Source organism: Aquila chrysaetos, chromosome 2, assembly GCF_900496995.4.
Source record: "Aquila chrysaetos chrysaetos chromosome 2, bAquChr1.4, whole genome shotgun sequence".
Lineage (NCBI taxonomy): Eukaryota > Metazoa > Chordata > Aves > Accipitriformes > Accipitridae > Aquila > Aquila chrysaetos.
The window spans coordinates 56,318,518-56,344,781 of NC_044005.1; the positions used below are offsets into that span (position 1 = coordinate 56,318,518).

The window sequence follows — 26,264 nt, forward strand, 5'->3', positions numbered from 1 at the left end:
CGAAACTTTCCCATGTTTTCTTTCACACCTGAAAGCTGCCGGTTGAGGGTGCTGAATTATAGCAGCCCAGCTCCGCAAGCGAGACGGTGCAGGGATGGAGCGCTGGAAAAGGACCGAGAAAACCTGAACCCCGGGTTGGACTAGGTGATCTCCAGCCATCCTCCTCATCCTGAGCAACATTTTCCTGCAATTCTGTAATTCTCGTTGCCATCTTACTCTGCTTTCTTCCAATGTCACCATGCTACCAAGAATTGGGGCCAGCACAGTACCTAATTCTGTATAAGATATTGTAATTTCCACAGTGCCAATACGTCCTCCTGGGATCCCAATTCCAACAGCATGACCGCTCCATCGTGGTAGAAAGAGATTTTATTTGCATTTCAACTTAAAATATTGTAAATTGCAGAATGACTCGTGACATCAGTTTAACAAAAACGTCCCTGCACTGCCAGATTTAGACAGGGCCCCTTTGAAATGATATTTTCAGACACCTTTGTGGTCACAAAAAAATATTAGGCAACAAAGTGGCAACTTTTGCAGAATTATAGAAGACAAAGTCTAATGAGAAGCTTTTAACTTTGGTAGCTGATTCGGAGAGAAATTTTCCATTAAATTTACAATACACACCTGCAGCCAAGGAGCAAGACAAGTGTTTTGTTTCAGTTTATCAGCTACTGGGCTTCTAATGTTTACAATGTGAACTATATTACAAAACCGTTGTACTAGTCGTGTTTAGTTCAATTAAATATTCCCCTAAAAGTATGTTTTCTATACGATCAATTCACTAGGGTCTTCTTGGTTTTTTTGAAGAGGCAGTGTTTTTGCAGGCCAGGGAGATATGTGTAGAAAGCAAGTGCTGAAAACTGACTGGCTGCACACGGTCGGAGAAAATACGCTGTATTAAAGCAGCAAGGCTTATCAGGGAGATGAAAGAGCCCTGGCTTGTGTTCGTATTCAGCCAGTTAGATAGTACAGCAAGAAGCTCAAGGCAAATGGTTTCATTAAACATTAATTTGTGAAGCGCTTCAAAGTTAAGGTTGAGGCATGCTTCTGTATAATACATAATATTATTCATCATCTAAAAAAGTTGTTTTGAATGCAATTAAGGAATAATCCTACGGCTCTCAGCAGCGATTCAACGGAATTCAGGGAGGTCTTGCATCATTTAACACAGACAAACATACAGCAGAGGAAGGGCTTGCAAGTCCCTCTCCCTTTTAATTTGGCAGATCTGAGGAAAAGAAGTCGTGTAGGGGTTTAAAGCGTGGCCTTTGATTCATTTGCTTTAGTATTTCAAGCTTATCAAAGTAGCTTAGCTCCTAGAAGACAGCTAGTTGTTTACAGTCATTCACCATGTGGTGAAGATTGGACAAACGGTAACCTTCACAGCAAGGCTAGTTGGAAAGTTTTGCATAGGCTGGGCTACAATTCAGCCTTATTCTCCTGTTCCTTCCTCGCTCCTGAGCCGAAGCTGCTGCTGTTGCATTAAGTGCTCAGAGCAGCAGTGAGAACCTTTTTCCCAGCAAGTGCCCAGTGAGCAGAGCACTGAGGGGGCTGCAGCCCTGGAGAGGATGGCACAGTTGTACAGTTGCTCAATGCATGTTCTTAACAAGAAGTCCTAAAAATCACTATAATTTCAAGAACTGCTTTGTAGGCCTATTTCTTCTAACAACTGTATTACTGACTATGTCCCCAAATTCCTTGCTGCAAAGCAACTATTTCAGAATCTTAACTAGTTCCTTCACCAGACATTAACTACTGTGCACCACTGGAAGGGAAAAAAGAAGAGGAAAGATGTAGAAACTTAAATAATTTGTTAAGAGAGTAGTAGCTACTGTGAATGGGGGCTCTCACTTATGTTGGGGCAAGTACAGACGAATTTTCCACTACGCAGACCGCTCTAATATTCTTTGGTATTGAAATTACAAATCAACTGCGGCCAGCCACCGTCATTGACTCGATTAAAAACCAGCCGAGGCAGGAAAGCCCAGCAGCACCATACCTAACACTTCTCTAGAGCCAGCTCCAGTTTGGAAACTACTATTAACCTTTACGGGCAGGTGTTATCTGTGCAAGTAGTAACTCTAAAATGCACCAGAGGCAATCAAACAGCTTTTCAAGAGGCAGCTTAATGCTGGCAAGTGTGAAGCCAAGTGGAAGCCAATTTGGTGAAAAGCCATACAACTTCCTCTGCATTCACTGTCCACTGAGTTGCATGGTAACAAATTTTTGGTATCATCTAGGATATACCAAAGAGTTACCTTCAATAACATGACAGTTTTCTTACCAGGAGCTTACATATCTAAGGAAACAGAGTGCCAGCTGCACTGGGTAAGGAAGGAAGGAAGAAAAACCTGAAGGACGTGAAAACAAACAACACAGAAGAATCTCTATCACAAAATAACTGAGCAAAGAATACAGTTTTTCTGTCAACAGTTGGGATTTTGAGACCCAAGTGTTAATTGGCAAGCTTACTGAAAACCCACCCCTGTCCGTGCCCAGCACGCTCGTTCAGTGCTGTGAGTGGAGCGTGCCAAGCAGTCGCAATAGTGCTCCACCACCTATTGCTTTCCTCTAGATTAAAGCGCGTGCAGTTAAAGGGAGCACAGAAGTGCCGTACGCTGAACCCTGGCCACAGCAGACTGTTTGTCGTAAACCCCCTTCTCTGTAACGTAACTTGTCTGCCTCTTGAGTTTTCCATTTCACAGCACAGCTGAGGTTGGAAGGCACCTCTGGAGATGACCTAGTCCAACACCCATCCCACCCACCGCCATGCGTCCAGGCAGGTTTTGAAGACGACTCCACCACTTCTCTGGGCAACGTGCTCCACTGTCTGACCACCCTCACAGGAAAAAGTTTTTCTGATGTTTAAATGGATTCTCCTGTATCTCAGTTTGTGCCCATTGCCTCTCAGTCTGCCACTGAGCACCACCAAGTAGAGTCTGGCTCTTTTGACTCATCCTCCATCATATATTTATAAACGTTGGCAAGATCCCTCCTGAGCCTTCTGCAGGCTTAGCAGTCCCAGCTCTCTCAGCCTCTCCTCATACAACAGATGCCCCACTCCTTAATCATCATGGCCTTTTGCTGGACTGCTCTACTAAGTCCATGTCTCTCTTTTACCAAAGAAGCCCAGAACCGGACCCAGCACTCCAGATGTCTCGCCAGATGCGAGTAGAAAGGATTGCCGCCCTTGACCTGCTAGCAATACTCTTCCTAACCCAACCTGGGAGACTGCTGGCCCTCGCTGTGGGCTGGCTCACGGTCAGCTTGTTATCATCACCCCCAATGCTCTTTCAAAACTTGCCTGAACACTAGCTTCCCCTTCCCAAAGAGGTCATGCTCAGCACCCAGGCATCACTCGGATTGCGGAGGTTTCTTCCACACCGCAACCCCACTTCACCCGGCTCCAAAGGAGAGAGCTGGCCGGAGGCCCAGCCCAGCTCATGGCTCAGGACGGACTCAGCAGCAGGGAGACGAAGCAAGGTTTTCAGTAGCCAGGAACAAGTTTAGCAAGTTCCCAGGACAATCAAAGAGGTATTTTTATGGTAAATGCTTTACTACAAATGCTTTCATAAGTGCTTCGAAGAAGTTGGAAGTGGTAGATAAAAAAAAATTTGTCCAGTTCTTACAGTACAGAAAGCAATTGAAGAAGAGCGCAAGAGCATGCCATTTGAAGTTCTCTACTTTCCCAGAGCGATGTAGCAATACGAGTAAGGCTACATCTGGCCAGTCAAACCTGCAAAAGTATTCATGTATCACCATAGCCTGTAGAAAGATTATAGTCTTTTATTGATTTCTTGTTTTACAGATTCAGATTTAACTTTCAATAATAAAGTTCAATAAATTGATTCCCTAATCATAAAAACTTGTTTTACACATTATGTACAGGTACCCAGAGACTACAGCCATACAGCATGTCACAGCTATACCACAGACCTTCACACGGAACAAGCTGGGGAGAGGTGCTAACTGCAATGACATACATTCAGAGATCAAGTTGTGGATATGCACAGTGCATTTGGCACAGCTCACTGAAGATTGCCCACACAGGGACAGTAAAATAATCCCAACTAAGTGATAACATGGATTAGTTCAACTACATTAAGTCCAGGAGGAACACTTAATTCACAATTAAACTAGCCATTGGAAGAGATTTGATTAAGTTGAATCAAATGCAGCTGAACTAATCATTTTAGTTTCATTAAGCATCCCTCTATAGACAAATCCTAGACCTTGAGATCTGCCTCCAATATAAAACAAGTCTTTTTAGTTGAGATATGCAGAAGTTTGAGGACTGAGGGGAGCTCAGGTATTAGAAGTATTCTTTGGCAGTTTGATACAAATATAAAAAATAGATTACTTTTGAGGACTAAACTAAGCTTTTCCCATTTTATATCTTTTCTGCCAGCACCAGAACTGCTTCAGTAACACAGTAACACTCACATATGGTAACTTAAACACAACCTTACATTTTAATGAAACAAAATTCATATTACAGTTAAAGTTCAATACTCAAGATACCCTCCAACAGGCTATCCGCTCACCACAGAAGAGTTAAAACTTAACATTCAGTGAGAAAACTTTCCCAAGGCAATGACAGAACCCATGAAACATTGCACGACTGTATCTTCTCTGCAATACTGTAACTGGCAAACATCAGAGACCAGTCTGCAAAAGGCAGCCAACTGTACTCTTAAGCATTCCAGCTCATATGGAACATTATTTGATGTCAAGACCATTAGTTAATTGATTAAACAGCCCCTTCTCTTTTATGAGATAAAGTAGACCACAGGTCTCTCCTGTAACTGCAATCTGATCTCAGTATGACAAAAAACTGCAGTTAAGAGTTTATGCAATCTGCTTTATAACATTACATCAAGCTACAACAGTTAAAATACAGTTTCACAAAGAAGCAGACACTCATTTAAAATCTGGCAATTCCCTTTTAAAAGCAGTCGTTTTCCTTTCTAGTGACATGCCTATCCTGAAGGAGATAAAGCCAGACTCATTTTGAAGAGGGGAGGAAAGAAGGAAACACTTCCAGAATGAAGTGTCCAATTCTACAGCCTGCAGGGCAGAAGGCTGCAATATTAATGTTTGTCTCCAGTAATACAGCTCTAAAGATATTGCTTTGTCCAAATGCTGCTATAAAGACTTTCAATTTCAAATTACTTCCAACAATAGGAATGTAACTTGACTAGGGCATTCCACGATGAAGACTATTTAGCCAATATATCTATTTAGTTATCTCAGTTTTGAGACACTGTAGTGCAACTTCATCTTCTTTGTTTGCTGCAGACTCCCATTCAAACTTCTAAATGCACAGTTCAGAACAAACCTAACAAAAGGCTTAAGCAGACTCTCCTGCTGGGTACACGAGCACAACAAGCAAGTCACATTAGCCATGGAAGTGGACCTAGTCCATTTTCAGATTTTTCAGCAAGTGATGCCAGAGCCTTAGCCAGCTTGTCACCTTAAGTGAGAAGTTTATGGGGAAAATAGGTATACAAACAATACATAGTACTGTTTATGCTTATTCCCTATGGAAAACTGACCCGATGCTGAGAAGTTTCACTCAGGGCTGTAGGAATACTTTGATTTTACCTCTTAAAAAAAAGAGGGGATGGGTAGTGCTACACAGACTGCCTAATCCGCTTACCATAGAAGCTTCCATTCCTTTTTATGGAATCTTCTCAGTATTTCTAGAACTTGATACCTCTTGCTGGCTTAGTCATCACAGCCAAGTAGCAGTCTCTAGTCTCAGTTAACAGAACTGAGCCCTCTGGAATTCACACATTATATAGTAAATATATCTGAAGATAAACCAGTGATTAGCTCCGAAATGCCTGACCATGAAGAATTAAAAAGAAACAAGCTGACATGAGAGTTCTTCCTTGGATTTAAGGAACTTCAGGGCATGGAACTCCTAATTATGTTGTCCTGTAGATTTCACAAGACTTAATTCTTGCATGTTCTTTTCATCACTTTGATGTCCAAGTGAGGGTAATTCAGCTTTGAACAGCTTTGCTTGCAATAACTGTCTTTTTCATGAAGGTAATCTGTGAATTTCCCCCTCCCCATAGATTCTCAGGTATTCACACAGACTCTCTAGAAAGGTAAGACACTTTATTGAATTTGTTGATAAATTAAGAAAGGACTATGAACCAGACTTATGGGTCACAGGTGCTTGTAAACAGACATCAGTTCCTTCCCACAGAAAGCCTGACTCCATGTGCTCAGCCAGAAGTCACTTTCCCCAGCGCTGCTCACAGGCTGCATAGTGATGGAGGGCAGAGAAAAAGTCTTCATAGCTGATGTTCAGGTGGGAAGGCAAAGAACTGAGAAAGCAAGTTAGAAAAGTTAAAATAAGCTTTTATAAACACCACACAACTCATATGGCCAGCCAGGAATATCACTACTTAAAACAAGCTATTGTCTTAGTAACCTTGTAAAGTTGTTCTCAACACCATTATTGTCACTCAGCTCCACTAATTAAATTAGCTGTTAATACCTTGTCACCCTCTAAATCAAAGCCTACTCATTAGAGCACACAGGGCACTTCAAATTACTGAGGAAGTTGGAGAAGCACAGGTCTGCCCAGACATTTAAGTGCCCTATAAATGCTCTCAGATTTAAGAAATACGGCAGCTCTAGTCAGTGCAGTTATTGCCAAAATTGGAAAGTAATCCAGAGACATGATCATCTTACAGTATCTTATTTCCCTTATACCCTTAGTTTCCCTGTTAGAAACCTGTAAGCCACTCAAAATCCACACAAGGAACACCGACAGAACTGGGATTGGACCACTGAGACTAGATGGTGACACAAATTGTTCCTTAAACCTGAAGAGTAAAGTCTGCTGTTGCCTAATTGTGGCTGAAGGAGCAACAATGGTTGCCATGTTTGACAGGTTTCATTTAACAATTCTTAAATAACCTCAAATCAATCTCCCAACACCTTTGTTTAGACAGATCTACTCTTATGGCTATTTCCATAAAGTAAGTCACAAAGACTTGTTTAGTTAGATATTATTCCAACCTGTTTCACAGCATTTATAGGCAACTCACATGATTTCTGTCAGTCTGATGTGCCATGGAAGGAATCCTAACGTGCTGTCCACGGGACCAAACTTCAAGACTAAATCAGGATCAGGAAATCCATTTGTACCTGTAAGAACAAGTTAAATTAGCTTTCATTAAATTCACCAGAACATTTGTTTTAATTCTAAACCCTAAGGCGTCTGCTTTTTCATTAAATGCATTTTTTTTTTTTTTTTTTTTTTTTTTTTAAATGAAGTGAAGCTCCTGAGGACAAGTTAACAATTAAAAGCCCAGGAGGACAGACTGGTCTTGTACCACCTGAACAGGACCAACTGAGCAAAAGCTTACGCAGCCACTGCAGGTCCAGCTGGACTGTTATTTTTATGTCAGGTAGTTTTCAAAAGACTTGGTAAGGAAGTTATAGGAACAGTTACATTGTTTTGAATAAAAGCAAACCTTAACACCGCTGTTTAAACTAACTTGTTCTAGTTTTGTCTTGGCAAACTGGATTTTAGTACCATAGAACATGCTGTACCCTGACCCATACCTACTGCAGTCAAACAGAATAAAAGGACTGTTAACACACACACACAAAAAAAAAAAAAAACAAAAAAACAAACCAAAACCTAAAACCACTTAAGGAGGTTCCACTGAAGAACAACTTGATATCACAGACCATCAAGAAAACAAGTTGTAAAAAAAAATACCGTCAGATGAATTGTGTCTCAGTATGGAGCTAGATAATTTAAACTTTTACTATGAAATTTCAGACAAACTGTTGCAGGTGACATCTTTCTGGTTAGATGAGTGAGGAAAACAGGTCACTAGGTGCCCATTCTTACTACCCATACCTTAAAACCCCAGTCACTGTCATTCCACTACTGAGAGCATCCTACTGATCTTCTGAGGTTGAAGACAATCAGTGGCCAAACGACACTGTCTCCCTTTTCCATACACCTCTGCCATGTCTGAGCTACTCCAGGCTAAAATTGACAGATAGGCAATAAGCTTAGAATGAACAGTCTTAGTCCAGCTTTCCCTGCTAATTCTAGCAAGTTGATTAGGGCAACATGTGAAAACCAGTATAGTACCCCAAGGGGACCCAAGAAGGTAAGCTTTCTTCATGCACCTACCTAGCTCATCTGAAAAACATTCCAGCAGTCATAACCCTACTTTGCTATAATGCTGCAATCAGTCATGATTATTGCATGCTATTTCTTGCTACCCCCTCCATTACCCACTAATTCTACAAGTTAACTGCAAGGGTGCTTACACTGCATAAAGCCTACATTTAACAGATAAAGTTTAATACTGCCTATTTGCTCTGAACTTCAGATGTTACTTCTCAATTCTTTTCTCACTTGTTTAACAACAACAACAAAAAAACCCAAACAAAAAAAACCCCCAAACCAGTCAAGAGCCTTTTACAAGTTTAAGTTTAGATGTAGAGGAACTTAACTTTGGGAATAACAGAACAGGAAACTAATGTCCTATCAGATTTTGCTCCACCCAGGTTTTGAAACTGACGCTGGAGACTTCAAAAACTTCACATCCTCCCTCCCCACTGAACCACAACAATAGTAATCCTTTTACCAGAGGCAAAGAAGCTATTTTCCCAAGCCTGTGCATTTCTAAGGAAGGATGAAGTACTTGGATATGAGCGCCTTGTGCCACAGTCCAAATCTTATCTCAAAGTTAAGAAAAAAAAAAATACATAAAGCAAAAGCCACTTATGTGTTCAGAAGCTAGCATGTTAGTATGAAAGAGCTTTGCAGGGAAGCAGTGAATACTTAGAAGTGGGGACTCTGGAGGAAGTGGACAGTTTTACTCATCAGCTGATTCAGTAGCTGAGTACTCCTCAGCTGGCCAGTTCAACAGCAGGATCTTCAACACTGCAATGGCTTTTCAAACAGGAAAAGACCTTCAGAGAGCCCAGTTAATGCTAATATTTCCTTCTGGTTCCTATCTGAAGGAAAATGAAAACATACACTGTAGTATTACTGTCAGAACAGCCTATCCAACAGTACCGTGCTTTCTGCATCCATTTCTCTACCTAAACATATCAACACTACAGATACTTTACAGGTGGAAGTTCCCTCAGAGCTGCTGGAGTTACAGCACTCTTCAAGTTTAGCACACGCAAGATAGAAGGATTTGGGAGCAGACTCAAAAAAAAAAAAAAAAGGCCAAAAGACTTAAAGACTCAAGGAACAGGAGTCTGGCAACATCCCTTCTAGGTCAGGAGTTCTGAGAGAGGAACATGAAGGAATCTGTAGAGCTGACAGCACTACCACCCTTCTCTTCCCCACACAGATTTTACAGGGCAACTTGAACAGCCTTAATTGATAGTCATGTTCTTTACTGGGAAGGCAGACAGCAAGTAGGGACAATATTATAATGCAGTTGACAACTACTTTTCTGAAAACAAGCTGGTTAGCTGAGGCATTGCTCAGAAGAAAGTACTCTTACACCAGAGAAAACTCAAGCTGTAAGAATTAGAGCATGACTGGATTAAGAACCAGAAAAGCCACATAACAAGCTAGAACCATACCATATTAGGACTAGACTTCAATAACTGCATCCTAAATATGAACAGAAAGTTAAAACACTACATTATCAGGTACTTAAATCAAAATGTGAAAAACCAGAATCTTACAGAAGTCACCATGAATACAAACCCTAAAAATATAGCTACTCAAGTACTGCTTTTCAGAACTCACTCTCAACTTAGATCTGTAACTCACAGATGTTTACATTCAATACCTTTCCATTAAGGATGCACAGAAACTAAATTTGCCTACAACTGAGTTAGTTTCATAAGCTAAATAAGTCATGAAAGACTAGTTCTTCACCTTCAACTGTCCTAAACATTAAACCCAAGCAAATTAATAAGCAGGACTAGTTACAAATACCATCCTTAGTTATTAGCCACATAGATTAAACAGTCTGTTTTCAAAGTTTACAGCTTTGACAGACTAAAAGTCTAGATTTCTCTTTCTGTGCTCAGCTAGCATGCATTACTCGAACAATAAGTCTGCTCAAGTAAGATTGGACCTAATACTTTTAACATACCCAGACACTTAAATGCATGGACAGAAGATCGTGAACAAGTGTTTCAGAAGCTCCAGTTAAACATCACTGGCCAAAATACATACGTAGTATCAACTATCACCAGTTCTACAGGAAGTGAGAGACTATTTTAAGAAGCAATTATTCGTTTCCTTAAATTGCCTTTGGGATATAACAGGATAGATGTCTAAGTTACTTCTTCAGGTGCTTTATTTAATACATTTAATAATTCCATTACAGTGAGAAGCTATCATGCAGCATGCTGACAACAGGAATAGAATTTAGTTTGAAATTAAGATTAAAGTGTCCAAACTGCCACGGTAGTCAATATGCAAAGCAACTCGGCCGACCACCCATTTGAGAAAAATCACTCTCTGAAGTCCAATTAACGAGAGCCACAATAATGTGCCTGCAGACATCCAAGTTGAAGTGTGCAATCTGAAACCTGAACCCTGCCGAGCTAATTACAGCTGCATGGATCACCTAGGAAAGCAGAGCAACTGTTATAGCTCCATAGCACCACTGGGGAGGTGGAGGCTTGTTCTAAACTACTTCTCCCAGATATGAGAATAGGGCAGCCCTGCCCTTTTCATAGCTATTGCATGTAGCTACGCACCTCAGTGCACAGTCAGTAATCTGCAGGAATTAGTAATGAAGGTAACTAAGCTAGTGTGGGTTATACAGCAGCAAAATACCAGCAAGTGCTCCGTCATTTGCACTCAGGGTGGTAGTTAGGCAGCAGTAACAGCTTTAATTGCTGTAACTAGATCTTGAAAAGACTCTCTGTCCATACTCTGGTTTGCAGCATGCTAACTTGCAACAAGTTAACCTAAGTTACAATAGCCTAGTTTCAGGTAATCCCAGCAGTACTTTTTGAGAAAGCTCATTGCAGAACATCCTACAGAGGTTATAAACTCTGCAAAGCTGAGACTCTCCAATTTAGCTTAAGGTTTCCTTTTTCTGCTTAAAGAAAAAGCTCAAAAGGGAGTAAACCAGTAAGAAATTTTTAGCAGAAGCCTGAAAGCAATAATCATAACTTACCCTGATAGACTAAGTATCAAGATGCATATGTTCTAAGCAATAAATATACTAGAAACAAAATCCGTTATGAATCAAGTACTCTTTCCCCTCCTCCCCACAGACCATGCCATACTTACTACTTAATAAGTTGTCTAACACATTCACATCCAGGTCTGTGTATGTTCTTTGCTGCTGTGCTACCAACTGACAAAAGTTCTGAGCAGCTTTTACTATGTCTGCTTTTCCATCTTCTGGAGACAGCACCTTCAATGCAGATTGGCAATTTAAAACTGCAAGTACAAAACACAGTTTAAAAGCAACAGAAATATAGTTGTTTTGAATGTGCTTTAGACATTCACAGGGTATGACTGAAAGTAACTTGTAGTTTACTTCATATATTATACAACTAGTGATAGATTTCTCTCATCCATCTCTTACAGAAGTGGGTAGGTGTCTTCTGGATTTGCTGGATTACTAAAGCACAAGTTTAAGGCAAATATTTGGAGGAGTCTTGTGAAAAGTGGATTAATGTCAGTCTTGAAATAAAAAGTCTTCCAGGGAATTTGCATTGGTTCTTACACTATCAGGCAAAGCAGTGAGAGGAAGGTGCCTAGACAGTAACTTGGGGGCTGGTAAACAATGCAGAAAGACTTGCAGTTCAGGGAATGGAAAAAAAAGACCTAATTCCTACCCTAAAACAGCTACTGTGGACATTCATGTGACACAATGATTAAGTATGCTGAGTATGATCACAGGATCTTTCAGTAGCACTTCAAAATTGATGCAAGAGTTACAATATTGATTTAGGATTGCTACAGAGAAGCTAGGTACCAGAGTTAATCCATTAATCTTAAATTACATCTGTGACTTGAGGACATTTCACAACAATCTTACTGTCTACACTGTTGTGAGGTAAGAGTCTTCTCGCACTTCGACTTGCATCATTGCCAGTTTTGATAAGGTACTTAAGAGGTAAACTTACCAAGGTAGCTGAAGGCTACAGACAGTGTACTAAACCCAGCCTGAAGTAACTGGGTTAAGTACTAGTGTGTGGACACATTAGACTTATAGAGAACTTATGATAGTTATAACCAGATACTTAAAAATAGCATTTCTTAAAAGTGCAGAAGCTGACTGCAAAGGACCACAGAATACAGTCAGAAGACTCCTAAGAACATCTAAAAAAAACCTCACTTCTATCCAAAGCCACCACAATGAAAATAATTGTTCCTTGATATTGTTTGATTTGTCGTATGTCCTATGTTAAAGAATATTTCTCTAACAGTATTCATAAATCTAAGGCATGCCATTTTGCTTCTCAGAAGTGAAAAATTGCAGTTTAATATTATAAACTGGATAGATGTCAGCTTGTTCAGTTCAAAGTATGAAGTGTCTGATCTGACTGTGGAGCCTTCTAAGTAAGAATGAAAAATTCTAAAGAGAACAGAAAACACCTCTGCTTTTCATATATTTCAACACAAAAGGTTGCTGAGACTTAAACGTGCCCTTTCAGTCAGCAAGTCAGAGCAGTCTTTCAGTAGTTCATTTGGTCTAGACGTAAATACCCTGATTTAAGTAAGTGCAGCTAAGTATGCTAGATTTTAAGACATTAACAACCTGTCTACCCTGTTTTCTGCTGTTTATTTCAACCTTCACAGGAATAAAGAGAAATAACACGGAACTTGGGTGTTTCCATGTAAATGGTAGCACCTTAGCCTAAGGTGCTTATAAGGCAAGTTAATGCTACAACATTGGACTTTATACTGGAAAACTGGCACAAAGGATTTCACCATCCTATCAGCCCTTGCAGGGGAAGCAAAATTCAGCCAGCAGCATCTTAAATGCAGCTAAATGTATTACAGCTTGTGAAGTGTAGTCTTATTGTTAAGTCTTTGAACTATGTAATGTGATAAGGGTTGTTTTGGTTTTTGGTTTGGTTTTGTTTGTTTATTTTATGAGACCTGTTTAAATACTATGAGTTGCAGTTAGGAGAGCTTTAAGTGTATCAGCCTATCCCTCTAAGGCAAAGGCCTGCTTTAGTAAGTACATACTTGTGATTTACTACATTTTGAACGGACTTCTAACATTTGTGTTAGTCAGCATACCTAAATGAATACTTGCAGCAGATAGTATCAAATAAGGAACATTAATTTTGAAACATACTCCTGTTTTCCACTTCCACTACATGCAAAAGCTGCTACCACAGATGATTTTTTTTTTTTTTTTTTTTTTCCTCCAAACTTAGACACTTTACCTTCCTGGTGTCATTATACATTGCCATGACAACCAGCAGTTTTGCTCTTTCCCTTCTTCCTCCCCACTTTGAGGTATAAGTTTGGAAAGATGGAAGCACACGCATTGTTAATTTGACATCAGTTCCCTTATGCTTACTCCAGTGCTTTTTCAGCTCTCTCAGCAAAAGAATTCATCTCAGTGAAACAGTGGGGAGTTGAGCTACACTGATGCATTAAAGGGGTCATGGCACAACAGTCAGGCTAAACTGAAGATCAGGCTACCCAGTAATGATCACTATGGGAAGGAGAACGCAACACTTCACTATTAGTTAAGAACAAATAAGCACAATGAAAGTTTAATACTAGCCCAGGAAAGTTGCATGTGTTCTGATAATCAGCGCTTAATGAAGGAAAAGGTCACTGTACACAGGAATGCATTTAAGTAAAAGCAGCGTTATGATTTATATACAGCTGTTTACAGTCATACCAAATTCCTCCTTGCAATTCATCTTACCTTGATCAGCTTTGTCTTGATTTGCAAATTCCACGGTGTACTTGGAGCAATCTAGTCCTAAGAGTTCTTGCTGCTGTTTTAAAATTTCATCCATCAATCTTGAATTATTCCTCTTGAAAATACCTTTAAAAAAAGGTTGCATGTCAGCCAACTCCTATAAAGAATGCTCCAAAATAAATCTTACACTAGGCAGGAAGAAAAAAGAATCAGGTAGTCAGTACTGGTTTCAAACTGGAGTTCACAAGTATGATAAGAAACCAAAGCAAATGCTACTGCACATGACTAATTTCAGTGACCTTGGAAAGAAAACTCATGTGGTTTCGTTCCTCTTTCACTCAGCCTGGTTTAAGTAGCAAGCTGCAATTGCATAAGGGATCGTTTAAGACCCAGTTCATTGTCCTTAGTATGCTAGCAATGGTTTTGAGATAGCAATACTCTACCAGCACAGGGCCACCAAGTCAGATTAACACCAAGTTTCTTTCATGCCCATGCTGCTGTAGATTTTCAGCTTAAGTCTGGTACCACTTACTACCACACCTCTAAGGCTGCAGGCTAACAAAGCAAGTCACCACAAAGCAAGAGCCAGAAGACTAAATCAGCATATCAGGCCACAGTAACTGTCCACTCTTATGCCATGGCCAATGCCATGGATTTCCTAATAAGAGGATTTCACAAGTTGTATATTCCAAGGATTTAATGCACTCCTCAAGGTCTTTTTATATTTACATGTTTATGGTAGACACATTCTGAGTGCAGGAGATTACAAAAACTTGCTTAACCAAACATACTTGGGTTCTTGTTCTAAAGCAAATTCTAGCTCTTAAGAGGGACACAACAGAACTATTTCTAATTAAAAGCCAGAGTAAAAATTAAGTGTTACAGCTTAAATATTTACAATGCAAAAGCGTAGCTAAGCATATTTACTTAGGAATTGATAACGCTTTTATCACATTGTATTCAGAGGTTGTTACTAAGAGTGTAAGTTTCATTCAGAAATCCTTTGTGTCAAGCACTTCTCCTGGCCAGTCTAAAAATGCCCACACAATAATCTTAGAAGAAACACTGAACTTGTATACAATTTTATGATCAGGCTCACGATTCATCACCTCAACCTGATTCTAGGATTAGAAACTGCTACAAATAGCAGTTTCTACATCAGTAGTGGTCAAACAGCATGTAAGCATTGGGTTAAGACCATAATACACTAGGGAGTTAGTTTGCAACATGAAATGATACAACTCCATTTATGTAATATGCTAGCCTTTAGGCCTAGTGAGTTAGTATTTTTATACAGGCTTCACTAGAGGTTTTAATAGGTGGTAAGCATCTGGTTTTCCTCCCATCCTGGATACTTCCTGTGAAAAAAAAATTTACTTTATTACACAAGTGTTACTGATGCTTATAACTGATTTCACATGCTGACAGACAAGCAAATCTCACTAAGGCAGCAACCTTGATAGAAAGAAAAGCGTTAGAATACTTTAAGTCTAAACTAAAGTTAAATTGTTACACTTTGTGCTGCTGCTTACTAGTGTATATTCATACATAGTAGAAATTGAGAATGCTGCTTTCAATAATACTGTTTGGTACGACTCTGGTTGGATAAGTCTGTTTTGTGCTAGAGTTAGCACTGATTGTCTTCCTTACACTTAAGGTCAGCAGCAGTGCAGCTACTGCAACTGCTAATCCCACACCATCTTCAGGTAAGATCTGTACAAGGTTAGGTGTGCCTCACCTCTAAGTCATCTGACTTCCATCCACTTTTCAAGATGAGAAAAAAAAAAAAACCTATGCTCAATATTCAGAAAAAGAGTTGGCACAATTAGGATAGGCTTCCAATCTGGGAAACAGACAGCTGCTCTCTTCTTCCCCTTCCCCACCCAACACTAATGATAACAATTCTTTTCGCATTAAAAGTTATTGCCTAATCCTGTTAAAGATTGGAAGAACAGATTTAAGAATCCACACTCCAGCTCTAAAGTAAAAGCAGACGTTAAGGATAACAGGTAGGAGAATAGACTAAGGTGTTTACTGCTCAGTAAAAAGGGACATCAGATAAAGGACTTGGTCTGGCTCTGAAGTGAAGGTCTTTAATACACACAGGCTTCAGTGGATACTGAAGACTTGCTAGATATATTCTTGAGATTTATCTGAATATCAACAGCACACCCCTTCTACTCTCCTCATTTATCTCACCCACCTCCTTAGTTGTTCAAATCTGGGTCCTGCATTGCTCTTGGAATAGCAGTTTAACACGAACTGGAAGCTACAGTAGTTGTAGTATGTCTTTCTCAGAAAGACCTCCACACCTAAATTCCAACTGATCCACCAACCTTGACACACCTGCAGTTTTCCTGCAGAGAAGATCCTGAAGCACATCAGAAGGTAGTAAATATCATAGAATCATTTAGGTTGGAAAAGACCTCTATGATCATCAAGTCCAACTGTCAACCATGCCCACTAAACCATGTCCTGAAGTGCCTTGTCTACACGCTTTTTGAACACCTCCAGGGATGGTGACTTAACCACTTCCCTGGGCAGCCTGTTCCAATGCCTGACAACCCTTTCAGTAAAGAAATTTTTCCTAATATCCAATCTAAACCTCCCCTGGCACAACTTGAGGCCATATCCTCTTGTCCTATCTCCAGCCACCTGACAAAAGAGACCAGCACCCACCTCACTACGACCTCCTGTCAGGAGGATCCAAACTAACCGAAATCTTCATTTAAAGCCAATAGCATTTGGAAACATTATTCCTTCAGCATTTTGTCTCCCACTCAGGGCACAAGAGACTTTTTCTTACTAATGCATATGATGGCAAATACAGTCCTGCCAGAGGCAATGTACATGGGCCAAATTCACACTTGACTTTAAAAATTATTTTACGTGGTTGTGGCTCAAACATACACTCCCTTCCTTTACAGTACCTCAATAACCTATTTGTCTATAAGGTTCATTTTTTAAAACTTTGAAAATATATCCAAGTTAGTTCTGGAAGATGCTGTTGCTAGTTTATACATGATAAATGCAGTAAACAAGAGTGCATGAGTAGACCAACTCACTAACAAAATTCAAGTGTTCCTAGGCAGCAAGACTTCAAGTCTTGATTCAATGCTACCTTCTAATTTCATTCAGTCTTCCACGCAAGTTGAAAGCAAGTCCATAATATGATTTTACCATTATAGAAAGTTAATATTTGACAAGAGGTCCCATAAATTTTAGCAATACAACAGCTGTTTGCTGTTAAGTGGGGAAAATTTCAGCCTTACTACTGTTTCTAATATGGAACACAAACATGAAATTGTCATTCTTATTTCTCATTAGAAACAATTTTTGTTTTTGAAAAGCAGAAACAGTTTTGTTCAGTCAGAACTCTGGAGTCTTTGCAAGTTGGTACAAATGTGTATATTCCAGCAAGTGAAGTGTTTTAAGAATTATGCATATTTAAGCACTATAATTCCCAAAGCAAAGAGAATATAAAACTTCAGTTTACTTTTTTTTTTTTTCCAACTACTGAGAACTTGTGAGCTGTTTCCAGGGATAATTCTTGTTTTTACAACACAAGCTGGAAACCTGCTATTGATCATCAGTTCCCATCAGAGCTAAGGCAAACCAGAAGCGTTTTAGCTTCCTGCAGTAGTCCTCCATCACACGGGTCTTTTCCAGGGCACGTGCCTGTTGCTCAGTTTTACAATAGTTACAAGCCATGTCCCTTTCCAGTCAACTGTGGTGTTGCAGCATTTCAGGGTTAGACACCGACAAATGCAGTTTGTAATTAAGAGGCTGAGAGTTCAGCAGAAGCAAGGCTCCAAAGTGACAGGAATTGTGAACTGGAGGGAAACAAGCGGCACAGAGAAACACCAGGTGGTGTCAACCATTTGCCTGGCTAGACTACCACGGCCATCACCTGTTAACGCCTTGGTAGCATCTCAAAGTTCAACATTCTCACTTGCCCTGCTTTTTAAAGCAGCAGAATCTGGTAAAACACAGGATACGAGTCAGCTCTTCCTTACAAGGGAACACCTTAACCAAAGTTAAGCCTAGGAAAGAATACATTTCCACAGCATTTCAGTTATCTGCTTTTTCTCCACTCCCTGCCAGTGCCAACAAGGGAAGAGTCATAAGGTAACAAGTCCATTTAAAGCATCAAAGTATTAACAGTTTGAGAAACATCAAATCATAACCAAATTCAAATAACGTACATGCAAGAAACGGTTTTAACATATGAACAACTTCTGTCTACATCCTCACGTTGGATCATGCTGGTTGATAATGGAGGAAAGCAGGGTTTGAGTCATTACACTGGACCTCACAGGATATGGAGAGCTAGAAAAATGTATTAGGCTTGTCTGCTCCAATAGCCTAGAACAGAATATAGTCCAAGTTTGGAAGTGGCTGAAGTCACTTAAGTTTCACCCACATTAAAGCCACTTAAGCTAGCGCTAACCATATAGGAATAATTAAAGTTAGAACTTATAACCTCGTACATGACCGCTCCTCCCACTTTTTTTTCTTGGAGGGACATTCTGTACCAGAAGAACAAGAGCTTATCAGCAATCAAAAGAAGAGATACTACTTTCATACTACCCATACCTATAAGGAGATTACCTTCTACAGATTAGCATTAGCCCTTTTAATAAATGTTGGGAGGAGTCCTCAGACCACAAAACACCAAAATGCAATTGTTGAACGTGAAGTTTCACATGGGTGACGATCCACAGCAGATGCCATGTGATACTGGTACCTCCCAAAAGTGTTGCAGTAACACAAAACCACAACATATTTATCTCCCCCAGTGAAGTGAACACCCAGAACACCCAGAAAGTTTTATGGATTGATCAGATCAGCTAACTACCAAGTAATTTGGAAGAGACTAAAAGCCTACGTTTGGGGCTAATGAAATAATTTCTTTTGCTTCATACGGTACTGTATCCTTTCAAAGAATTTCTAAGAGAAAATTGTTCGAAGTAAAGGAGTTCACTGGAAAGCTAAACCCACAACGAAGAAACCAAAGTTCTCAATACAGTCATACTATGGGCTTTAAGAAACCTTCAACCTGAAGCATCTATTCAGGAGTCCAAAGAACTCAAAAGCCAAGATGCAGCAAGCTCCCAAAATGCGCGCTAGACTTGTTCCAAACTATTTCAGGAAACCTTCACTGATGGACAAAAGTAACACTCAAGCAAGCTCTCGAGTGGCAAAGTAACTTTAAAAGAAGAAAGTTAGAAGTACATAATGCTGGTCAAAGGCTTCTACTCCCCAGAAGGTATTTTAATTGCTACTATATAATTGCATAATCACTGCCTTCTGACTGTGAGAAGGCTGCATTATTTCCTCAGAGATAAGGTCTTGACCAGCATGGCTGGATTTCTACCAAGTAATAGGATTGGCAGCACAGAAATGCACAGAAATAAATCCTTGATCAAAACCCTAAAATTTTAGTCAATCTGGATTTAATAACCAAGGTGCATATAGTAGCATCAAGTTTATTATGGCTTTGTTCTGCTGTGTATCAATGAAAATTGGGAGAGTGTAAAGGGCCCCTAAACATCCAAGGCAGTAAAAGCATGCCACCTTAGCCCTCCAAGCCTGCTGGGGCAGGGAGGGGCAACGGCTCAGTTTTGAGCACTGCAAGTCATAGCACCATATATTTATTACAGTACAAGACAGTTACGTTATGGTCCTCTTGCATTCTGCAAAGACCTTTTTACCCCAGTCTTCCGGAATACTGATCTTCATGGATTCAGAGAAGGCAGCCAAGTACCTGATCAGGTTCCACGAGTATTAGCCAATACATTTTCAATATATTGGGTTCTGTAATTGCCCATGAGAATCAGCCCAACTCCAGCCAAGTTGCCCTTACAGTTACTGGTGCAGCTGCTGTAACATACTAGTGTCAGCTGGGATGCAGCTACTTATTTTGACACCAAAGAATACAGAAACAACCTTCCATTTAGTCATTTTGTTGAAAATATAGAAATTCATTACCACAAACAAACAAACAGCTTATCTGGCACTTCTTTAAAGAACCTCATACTTCCCTCTCTTCCTATAGAAGGGGCAATTAAGGACACATTTTTAATTTAAGCCTTCTACAGGAAACTGACACAGTATTTCTTCCAGAAAACGCAACCATGGAAAACCACTCTTGTAATCAAAGTTTCCTGTTGCAACGAGAAGAATCTCAGTACTACAAATATGCAATGAAGGAAAAGGAAACGAAGTGCCCCTCACTACATCTAACACAGATTCAGAGCACTTGTCATTGTATTTCCTTCTTCACCACAGCCAACATCACTGGGGAAAACATATCTTTGATAAGTCAATAGCTGGTACAATTGTACGAACACAGAACCTTACTGAAGCAGCTCAGCAGACTAAGAGTAAGTCTCACCACGTGAGAAGATGAAAACAAGTGCACAGCATAATTAAGGTTCACCCTCTGCTACTGATAAGAGCAAGCTGTACCTGACTTTATTCACCTTCACTATACTAGTGTTACTGCTGAGGGTTCCAGACATTGCTGTTATTCAGAACTGGATTTAGCAACAAGTGCAACATCCTACTTAACAACAAGTCTATCTGGAAATGCTGTATGCTCAATCCAGACACCATAAGGAGCTTAGCACCAAAAGAAAGGCAACATAGGTGCTATTACTAGAAGTAAGCATATACTCAAGCCATACGAGTGGCTACCAGCTCACTCTCTGAAACCAGTTTAAAAGGCTCAGCTGACAAGATGCTGTGCAAAAAGCAGTTGCAGCTGCTATCCCAGAAAACCCACTGAACACCCATGAAGAACATGCACGTGTAAGGCAGGCTATTCTCATCAACTCTGAAAGTTCAGCAAAGGCCACTGGTTTAAAACATTTTAGTTGCTCTGCATTGTCTTGCCTTCTTCAGTTACGTTCCAACAAACTGTAATACATAGCTGTATTTTCAGGTTTCAAAGGTGTTAACAAAACCTTTTAACATGCAACTTTAGCATGAACGTAACAACACATGGAACCAGCAGCAAATAATCTCCAAGATATATATTTTTTTTTTCTGAACTGCTAACAAAGACAATTGTTCTCCAAGGTTATTTCAGCTCTTCAGAGGACATAACCTTGTCATTTCTGGTCATTATATTTACAGTCTTGTAACAGTCAGTCTTAGATCTGACTGGATCTCAACACATGTGCTAGAGAAGCAGAAGTAGCTTCTCCACAATGAAGGCATCAGACACGACGACAGCGCTGGCTCCTCCCTGTCAGACAGGATCTCAGCGACAGTGGCTACCTAAGCATTGGCTGGCGCCTTCTCCCTCCTCAGCGCTGAATGGTTGCACAGTGAGCAAGCTGAAAACCAAGACCACCAAGAAATATTACTCTCAGCTGGATCTGTTCCTCAATTCAGTTCTCATACATATAATCTGTGCAGCACAATGCAGGGATCCAAAAAGGAACTAAGCATACATACATCACGTATTAGGCAATGCTGCAGATAGCTTATTTGAGGTTTGACAGAAATTAGAGATCCTGCACAATAAAATGTCTCTCTTCAGGCTATGAAGGAAACTCACTCTTGTTTGGTACCAATGTTTGTTCTGCAGCATTTAAGCTGTTAGAATGCTTTCCAAGCTGAGAGCAAAAAATATCAACACATAAATGGCTCTTCAGAAGGTGCTGTCTTCTATGTCCTTGAGATGTTATGCAAATATTTTATACTGTTCCTTGACTTTCAAATGAGGAAGTCTTGTCCCACTGAAACACAACACAACCAAGTTCCACAACAGCCCTGCACAGATGGCCAGTTTAAACCGCTAAGTGACTGGTATTAAGCCCAGCTTCTTAAAAAGATCTTAGGGAATTTAGTGAAAGTCAAGCCATTTGAGTCTTGTATCACATATGAAGGACCAGACATGAAACAGAACTTTTAACGGCAATGGTTTTAAAATTAAAAAAAAAAAAAAAAAAAAAAAAATCACAAACGCCTATGCTCAGGGAAAGGCCTGGGTACCTCAGATGCTTTTGCACACTTGATGACAATAGATTCCACTTACTTATGTGGGATGCACTGTTGAGTTTTTCCTGAAAGAGCACTAGATGACAACTATTACGGACTGTACCTCTAACCTGGCATACATCTACAGAATTAATCTGATTTGCATGACATCTCTAGACAGCCATCAGAAGTGGGTCAAACCTACAGTTATACACTGGTCTTCGACAGTCTCACCATTGACATCAAGAGCACAGGGATCTTCAGCACAAAGCTTTCACCTCTGGAGAGGACAGAAACAGGGCACCGCCCACCTCGTGTATTATTAGCCCTTCTGAGTTGATAGCTTGTCTAGTCTCGGTTAGAGATCATCTCTCAACAGCTGGGTAGAAAGCTTCACCTAAGAATATCTTGAATACGGCTGGTTTCATCTCTTCAGTAGGAAAGGACAGGTATGAGGAAGAGAGATTTGTTCCATGATTATTCCATGGAATATTAAATCCAAACCCTAAGCTTATCTTTAAGATAGTGAGATGGAATCAACGTATCTGCAAGAGCAAGAGCTCAACAGTCTTACACCCAAGACCCAGTAAAGAATAAAATCACATAGCGGATAAGAAAAACCACCAGAGTTTTCACAAACACTGGCTCAGACTTGACTCAAACATCAAGTAGCACCAGTCCTTATACTGAAGGCAGACCGTGTAATCTAATTTCACGACACAGACAGCGCACAGGACGCACATGTTCATGTTTAACTACCCTTCCATCCTGTCTCATCTCACGAGAGACAGTACAGGAAAACAGACAGCTACTCTCATTCACCCACTTCTGGAAGCTCAGACAGGGTTCATAAACAGAGCTCATAAGAGCAGATAGCCTAAAGCTCTTCTCTGCTAAGAGCCCGTACCCTACACGGTCACAGCTCTCGGATGCCAGCAGTTCCCGTCAGCCCAGGGCTGGGGACAAGGCTCTAGAAAAGCCCCACCATCCTCCCCCTCCAGCGAGGGGGCACAATCGGGTCACCCGACGAGCTTAGGCCAGGAGGGCACTCGGAGCATTCCCCAGGCTCACCAGGAGCTCCGCAGAGGCCAAGCAGCTCCAGGGGATGGGAAAGGAGCCATCCCATCCCATTAATTAATTAACGGCGGAGGCTGGTGGCCTGGGGAAGACCCCGGGGGAAGGGGGGAGGGAGGGAGTTGGGGGGGGAAGGAGGGAAGGATGGGGGGGAAAGACAGAAAGGAGGGAAGAATGGAGGGAGGGAGGGGGGGGAAGGAGGGAAGGATGGGGAGAAAGCAGGAAAGAATGGAGGGGGGAAGGAGGGAAGGAGGGAAGAATGGAGGGAGGGAGGGGGGGAAGGAGGAAAGGAGGGAAGAATGGAAGGAGGGAGGGAAGGAGGGAAGGATGGGGGGAAAGGAGGAAAGGAGGGAAGGATGGGGGGGAAAGGAGGAAAGGAGGGAAGGATGGGGGGGAAAGGAGGAAAGGAAGGAAGAATGGAGGGAGGGAGGGGGGTCCCCTGGCTCCATGCCGCCGGCGCAGCGGGCCCAGGCGCTGCCTGCCTGCCAGGAGGGGGACTGCCCGCCCGGGCCAGGACTCGGGGCACCGCCGCGGTGCGATTCCCCCCACCACCGCTCCTCACCATTGTGGTCGTAGACGCTGACATAGGAGATGCCCACCGCCATGCACCACACCACCAGGCTGGCCATGTCCGCGTAGCTCGGCTCCTCCTCGGTCACCACCAGCCCCATGTGCACCGGCAGCTTCTGCAAGGCCCGCCCGTCCGACCGCCACCTCTGCCGGCCCTGAGCGGCTCCGCCGGCCCTCCGCCGCGCCGCGCCCGCCTTGCGGAAGGCGAAAGCCCCGGCGGCGGGGGCCAGCAGGGCGCAGGAGGCGGCGGCGGAGGCGGCCCGGCGCCAGAGCCAGGCGCGGGGCCCGGCGGCGGTGGCGGCGGTGGCTGTGGCGGGGCGGCGGCCGCGCAGGCAGGCCAGCAGCGCGCGCTGCAGGCCGAGCAGGGCGCGCAGCAGGGCGTGCAGCGCGCGCCACGCCAGCCCGCCCGCCCCGCTCATGTGGGGGGGGCGCGAGGCGCGGGGGCGGCTCGACCGACGGGGGAGCGCGCGCGGGGCGGGGGGGGGGGGGGGGGAAAACGACGAGGCGCGAGACCGGCGCGGGGCGGAGGGGACGGACCGGGAGGAGGAGGGGGGGGGGGGGTGGGGATAAGCGCCTCAGCCGCAGCGCGCCGCCTGCCTCCCCGCCGCCATCCCCTCACTGAGTCCGCGTCCCCCGCCCGGCAACCGCCGCCCGCGCAGCCATCTTCCTGCCGCCCCGCCGGATCTTTCACCTCTCACCCCGCCACATGCCGGGCGCCCGTTGGCCGCCAGGCAGGCCGGCGTCACTTCCTTCCGCGGTGAGCGAATGACGTGGCTCTGAGGGAAGGGACGGGGCGGGGGCCAGGGAGGGGAGGGGAGGATGGGGGACGGCCCGGGGGCGGGGCCGGAGGGCGGGGCCGGCGACCAGGCCCCGCCTCTTGGGGGGGCGGGATCGGGGGGCGGGGCCGCGGCCCCTGGCGGCGGGAAGCGCGGGGGGGGCGGCGGCCGCCGCGGACGGGGCGTGTGAGGGCAGAGACTCGCCCGCCTCCGCTCGGCTTCGGGCCGCATAACCCTTCCTCCGGCCGGGCGGCGAGGCTGCGCGGTTTGCCGGCTCTTTCATCTCAGGAACACACACCCCCCCCCGCGTCCAGCCCCGCGCCTTGGTCTTCTCGCCGGAGTTCGGAACGGGGGGGACATCTGAACCCCGCAGAGGCAGCCGGGCCTGACGGCGAGGTGTCTTTCCTAAGCGGTGTTTCACCCTCAAAGCACGCTGCCAGCCCTCCTTGGGTGGTTCTGCAGCACAAGCGTGGGGAATGGGGGTAGCGTGGCCCCCGGAGACCCGCTGAGCGTGCCCCTGGGGCGGCCGAGACAGCGAGGTTTTGCGCTCTCCCACAAAACCTGCAGTTCCCTGGGCTTTTGCTGCCTTGGCTTGTAACGGCCCACAGAGCCAAAAACGCAAATCCCACTCGCTGCAGGCAAAAGATAGAGCGAGAGCTAACAAGCTAGCCCGGTGCCGTCAAGACAGGTGGGTGGGCTGAAATGACACAGGGAGGTATTTAAAGTACTCTATTAAAAGAATCCGCCAATATAAAATGGAAAGAAAAATTCTGTATCGTGAAAATACTTTTCTTGCTCCGAAAAGAACTACTCCCCAGACTTCTAATACAGACCAACGTTAGCTAGAAAAAATAACACGGTCAAACCGCGAGGAAGGCTTGTGCTGTTCCATAAATACCTAAATCTTTAGTTACCGAAAAGTCTGGGTGGCTGATGATATATTAAAAAGTTAAAATGTAAAGAAAAATGAACTTAGGTCTTTCTGTTCCATTAAGCTGTATAGCTTCATGTGTTGGGTGCCTAAGAAACCCAAGTGTCAATTGCATTTGCGTAGGCGACAGCCAAATAGCTGCACTCTTGACACCTGGCAAAACAGCCTCGGTGAATGTGAGTGATTAACTCAGTTACTTAATGCCAACAGAAGATAAAGAATAATAGAAACTGTTTGCTTTGAAAAGTAATTTGCTGGTTTTCTTACTCCTCAGTTATCAGCTGAGATTTATGAACTGCCAGGAAGCCCCTTAGGTTACTATTTGTAAGTCACTGGTTTTAGTGGTCTCGGTAATCCAATTTTGTTTAGTTTTCTAGCACTTTGGGAACCGCTTGATAAAATTTTTACATACATCAGAGTTGATGCATATACCATTAAGTGCTTTTTTTTTACATGCAAAAGTCTGGGAGGTTCCTGCCAGTGAAGGGGGGCACTTGGCAGTGTGTACTCCCACATGAAGTACACCTAACCCAAAAGTACACTCACAGCCCCTTGAGCTACATCGTAGTCAACTAGCTATTCAGCTACCAAAATAAACTCTTCCAAAAACTTCATCTCACTTCATATTACCCTAATATTTGCCAGAGGTAGAGATCTATTTCCTGAGAATCTCCCTTCTTCTGTTTACAATAGAATCACATCAAGTTGGCCCCAGTATTTTCATTCCTCACTATTAATTATCTTTGGAACTAGTATTAAATCTCACCAACCAGGACACTGATTCTTCTCTTTTTTTTGCATTTGCTGTGATGAAGATGAACCTTCTGTGTTTTGCATGGAGCTCAGCTAATTTAGTCTAGTGCCATTTAAAATAGTCTAAAATAAGTGAAAGAGGCAAGTATTTCAGAAAAACTGAAATTCATTTCTCAAAAGCAAGAATCTCTGAACAATCCTGATAAATTGCCCACATTAGTGTAACTCTCCATCTCGAACTGCAGACCTGTGAGTTTAAATGTGTTGAATGCCAGACTCCTAGTAATAGTATCT

General features: G+C 42.7%; 1 protein-coding gene across 1 annotated transcript; it reads right to left on the bottom strand.

The window, feature by feature from the left end:
- Positions 1 to 6,108: 6,108 nt before the first annotated feature.
- On the bottom strand, positions 6,109 to 23,974 carry NUS1 (NUS1 dehydrodolichyl diphosphate synthase subunit). Its single transcript, XM_030035741.2, has 5 exons — positions 23,503 to 23,974; positions 13,881 to 14,003; positions 11,270 to 11,422; positions 7,071 to 7,170; positions 6,109 to 6,341 (listed from the first exon to the last, which is right to left on the bottom strand). Exons 1-5 carry the CDS (start codon positions 23,927 to 23,929, stop codon positions 6,251 to 6,253), a joined length of 894 nt encoding a protein of 297 aa, XP_029891601.1. The 5' UTR covers positions 23,930 to 23,974; the 3' UTR covers positions 6,109 to 6,250.
- Positions 23,975 to 26,264: the final 2,290 nt, after the last annotated feature.

What these genes read in the sequence shown, in the direction of transcription:
- NUS1 (XM_030035741.2), bottom strand. Translation starts at nt 23,929, where the DNA reads ATGAGCGGGGCGGGCGGGCTGGCGTGGCGCGCGCTGCACGCCCTGCTG. An exon ending in GTTAGACAACTTATTAAGTA is followed by an intron (nt 7,171 to 11,269) that starts GTAAGTATGGCA and finishes TTGTTCTTACAG; the next exon opens with GTACAAATGGATTTCCTGAT. An exon ending in ATCAGACTGACAGAAATCAT is followed by an intron (nt 6,342 to 7,070) that starts GTGAGTTGCCTA and finishes TTGCTTTCTCAG; the next exon opens with TTCTTTGCCTTCCCACCTGA.